The sequence below is a fragment of the Branchiostoma floridae genome, chromosome 12, assembly GCF_000003815.2.
Source record: "Branchiostoma floridae strain S238N-H82 chromosome 12, Bfl_VNyyK, whole genome shotgun sequence".
Taxonomy (NCBI): Eukaryota; Metazoa; Chordata; class Leptocardii; order Amphioxiformes; family Branchiostomatidae; genus Branchiostoma; species Branchiostoma floridae.
In genome coordinates this window covers 22,125,351-22,128,726 of record NC_049990.1, presented here as the reverse complement: position 1 = coordinate 22,128,726, position 3,376 = coordinate 22,125,351, and the positions used below count along the sequence as shown (strand labels likewise).

At 43.5% G+C, this 3,376-nt stretch overlaps 1 protein-coding gene across 1 annotated transcript in view; it reads right to left on the bottom strand.

Annotated features, from left to right (window-relative positions):
* LOC118427476 (protein Wnt-11b-like) overlaps window positions 1-3,376 on the bottom strand; it is a gene marked incomplete at its 5' end in the record, with an annotated part of 10,683 nt that overhangs the window by 2,045 nt on the left and 5,262 nt on the right. The window contains 2 exon segments of the mRNA XM_035837296.1: window positions 304-444; window positions 2,557-2,831. Of these exon segments, the coding sequence (XP_035693189.1) occupies window positions 304-444; window positions 2,557-2,831 (416 nt within the window).

Genomic DNA, 3,376 nt, shown 5'->3' with positions numbered 1-3,376 from the left:
ATAAGCCATGATCTTAACCCATACTCTACAAAAACATGGGACCACCATTCTACGTCCCTACCGAAAGAACAGTGCAGCCCCAACCAAAATGCCCTTCCCGGGATTTGAACCGGAGTCTCTAAATTGAATGGAACAAGGAGATCAACTGTGAGGCTACTACCAGTTGAGCAGAAGGCGACATGAGTAAACATTTGAGAAAAAATTCTTCTGTCGAAAAACTGTGCTGTTTCGTAAAATACAACATTGCATTTTCACGTTTTACTTGGCTTTAAAAGTAGTACTTATATAGAACTACTTTCTTACCTTGATGGCGTATGAATATTTCTCGGCGAGTTCGTGAGAGATCTCCGTCAGGTCAGCTAACGACTTCCAGCAGGTCTTGACGTTACATGACCCCGAGACGCCATGACACTTACACTTCGTCGTCATCGTGTTTTGCACGGCCTAAGGACAGAGGAAACAATTCTGTGTTAAAATGCGGCCATTTCCTATTGCGACAAATATACTAAACTGTTGTTTGTGTAGCTTGTACAAATGATGCCATAAAATACCCCCGCCCCTGAGGCGTCGCCAAAAATGGCCCAAATTTGGCATTCATTGAACGACACATGAAGGCAAAAATGCAATGTTACTTAAAAAGCAGTTGGTACCACTATATTTCCTTTTGTATCTTCCTAATGTTAAGAAAACAGCTCTTTTGAATACTACAGTCCCATAAAAGCATGTCAGGCGTGTTTGAAGGGTTAACATATTCGCTTGGACTTGTGAGGGCTAAGCCTTCCTCTGATTCAATCTATAAAGCCTTCAGTGGTCTAAAGCGACGAGAACCACAACAAAATCCATTCCCATCATGTATTTCCTGAACGATGATGGATGAAAAGCAACTTTTGAAACATTTTACGGGAAAATGCATGTTTAAGGCCGAAGCCCCCGAAATCTGGGGTTGCGTAAAGTTTATCCTAACAATTTGTAGCGTAACGACGCAGTCCTGTTGATAGCGACTGCTGTATGTACTAATGATTATGTAGCTTGTTTGAGAAAACACGCCATGTATGTAACCCCGAGGTCACAACAGACAGTAAAAGAGTCCTTAGTTACGTTGGGGCGGGGTGCGCATAATGACGGGTTATGTTCTACGTGTGGGGAGCTAAGGAAGCTAATAAGAGGAGACAAATGATGATTACCGCCCATTATCTCTTCACAAAAGCCGTCTTCTTCCCTTAAGTCGGTGATTGCAGCCCGCTTGGAATGTAAGCCGGAGGGTAGACAACGAACTGCGGTTCACAGACCAATCCAGCGGATTTTACTTCTGACAACTTGATCTCTGTTTTGTATCCTCCAATGTCACACGTTATTTCCACTCGTGCGCAAAGTCAAAAGAGTGTAGTGTTGGTCTCGAATATGTCTCCTCTATTCTTAGATGCATTGTTCTCCAATAGGAGTCATACAAAAGGTTGAATTTAGCTCCTTGGCTAGGAGATTATGGGAGATTTCCTCATAGCGCCGTCATCTTTATGTAAAGGAAGCAACAGTGATCTGAGTGACGTTTTCATAGTTCCTGACTATTATAGGGAGAATGTTATGGTTATGGGCTATTATATGGAGGCTATACGCTGGCTATTATAGGGATAATGTTATAGGGAGAAAATCTATCAGGGAAATTTCGAAAGTTTTGCTACTAGAGGAGGCGTTCAGCCGCTCTGGAGGGAAAACATGAACCTATAAGCTTGGCCAATTTCCCGATTTTTTGCCGAATTTTTTCTACGATCCCCGTGCCCCGTAGGAAGGCCTGATGGAGGCTACCGTTTTCGGACGATAAGTCAGCAGCCACCCCGTGAGTTTACGCCATGTGTATGTCCTAATGAATCATTAGCGGACTAGAGTGAGGTATACGATTATAACTGGCGCCAAGAACAGGTCCCAAAACAATCGTGCGGCTATCATATGTAACATTCTTGCCAAAGAGCTACTCTACAATTTATGAGTCAGTGAAATCATTATATGGGTACCTTGGAAATTACGTCACTGGATAGCTATGTCTTGTGGTAGCAAGAAGCCGTTAATTTCCAGGGATGGGCAGCTATATTAGTAAGGGAGATTCAAGGAAGATTTTAACAACTACCACTTGTGTGATTTGGGGAGGGGGGGAAGGGGGATCATGATTGTTTTTTCGAAATATAATTTCATAACGTTATAAACGTTATCATATCACATTCAATGCATTCTAACTTCTTTCATTTTATAACGTTTGTGTTTTCTCTTCTCATGTAGAGAGCAAAATGTGTTTTTTTTTTCAACCGGATACCAAAACCAGAAGTTACGCTGCTGCAGTACCGTAACAAACCTCTAGGAGGCCCAAGCTGTAACCATTTCAAGATCTACCCACCTAACCACATACCAAATATTTATACAAGACATACAAGCCTTCTCTGGTTAAACTGTTCATCCACAACCATGCAGACAGAGAGACACAGACACACACAGTCTCACATACACACAAACGCACATGCTACCGAAAACACAACCTTCTTGGCGAAGGTAATAGTAATAACTCACCAGTCTTCCCGCCTCGCTGTTGTGTAGGTTCATGAGTGTCTGTGTGTGAGACCGCTTCTTCTTCCTCATGGGCGCGTCCGCGAACCGACTGCCGAACTCCAGCCCGAACTTGACGTTGTCTCCGCAGCCGCCCCACGTGTAGTTCCCGTCGGGCTTTTCTCCGGGGTTCCTCGCGCATGTGCAGGCCTTCAGGTACCCTGCTGCGCATGCTCGTGCCACGGTGTGGACCACGGCTGCTGACGACAGTGCGTGGACGTACGCCGCTTCTTTCGTGCCTGGGATGGAAGAGGGTGAAAGAAATGTGTCAGCAAACTAATCATACACTCACGCCATTGTCGAAAATGTTAAAACAGTTTCCATTGTGACGTCATGAAAATAAGGCTCTACAAAATCAATGTTTACATTCACTTCAATGTCAATCATATGGCTAGTCAGTATTGAAAAGTACTAACGGAAGATTGTTGCTTGATTTCTTCCTTTTTGCTTAACACTGAAGGCGTTTGTTGTGGATTTGTTCTGTTAGAAAGCACGTATGTTGTGTATGATTCTTGAGATAGTAGCTTAGGTACCAGGCCAACAAGGTGAATAACACAGAATATGGCGGATTACCAGCCTAAAAGACGGCACGCAACTTTGTACAGACCCTAGTTCAAAGACCGACAGTTCAGCCTACGTGCGTCCGATGTAACAGTCGACAATTAAATGACACTTGTTTACATCGTACGATAACCTCGTCCGAAAACATTCTGACAGATACAATGTACAAAAACCGTGAAGTCTATACAGAAAACGCGTAATTTACTGCTTGTTGTACCACTAT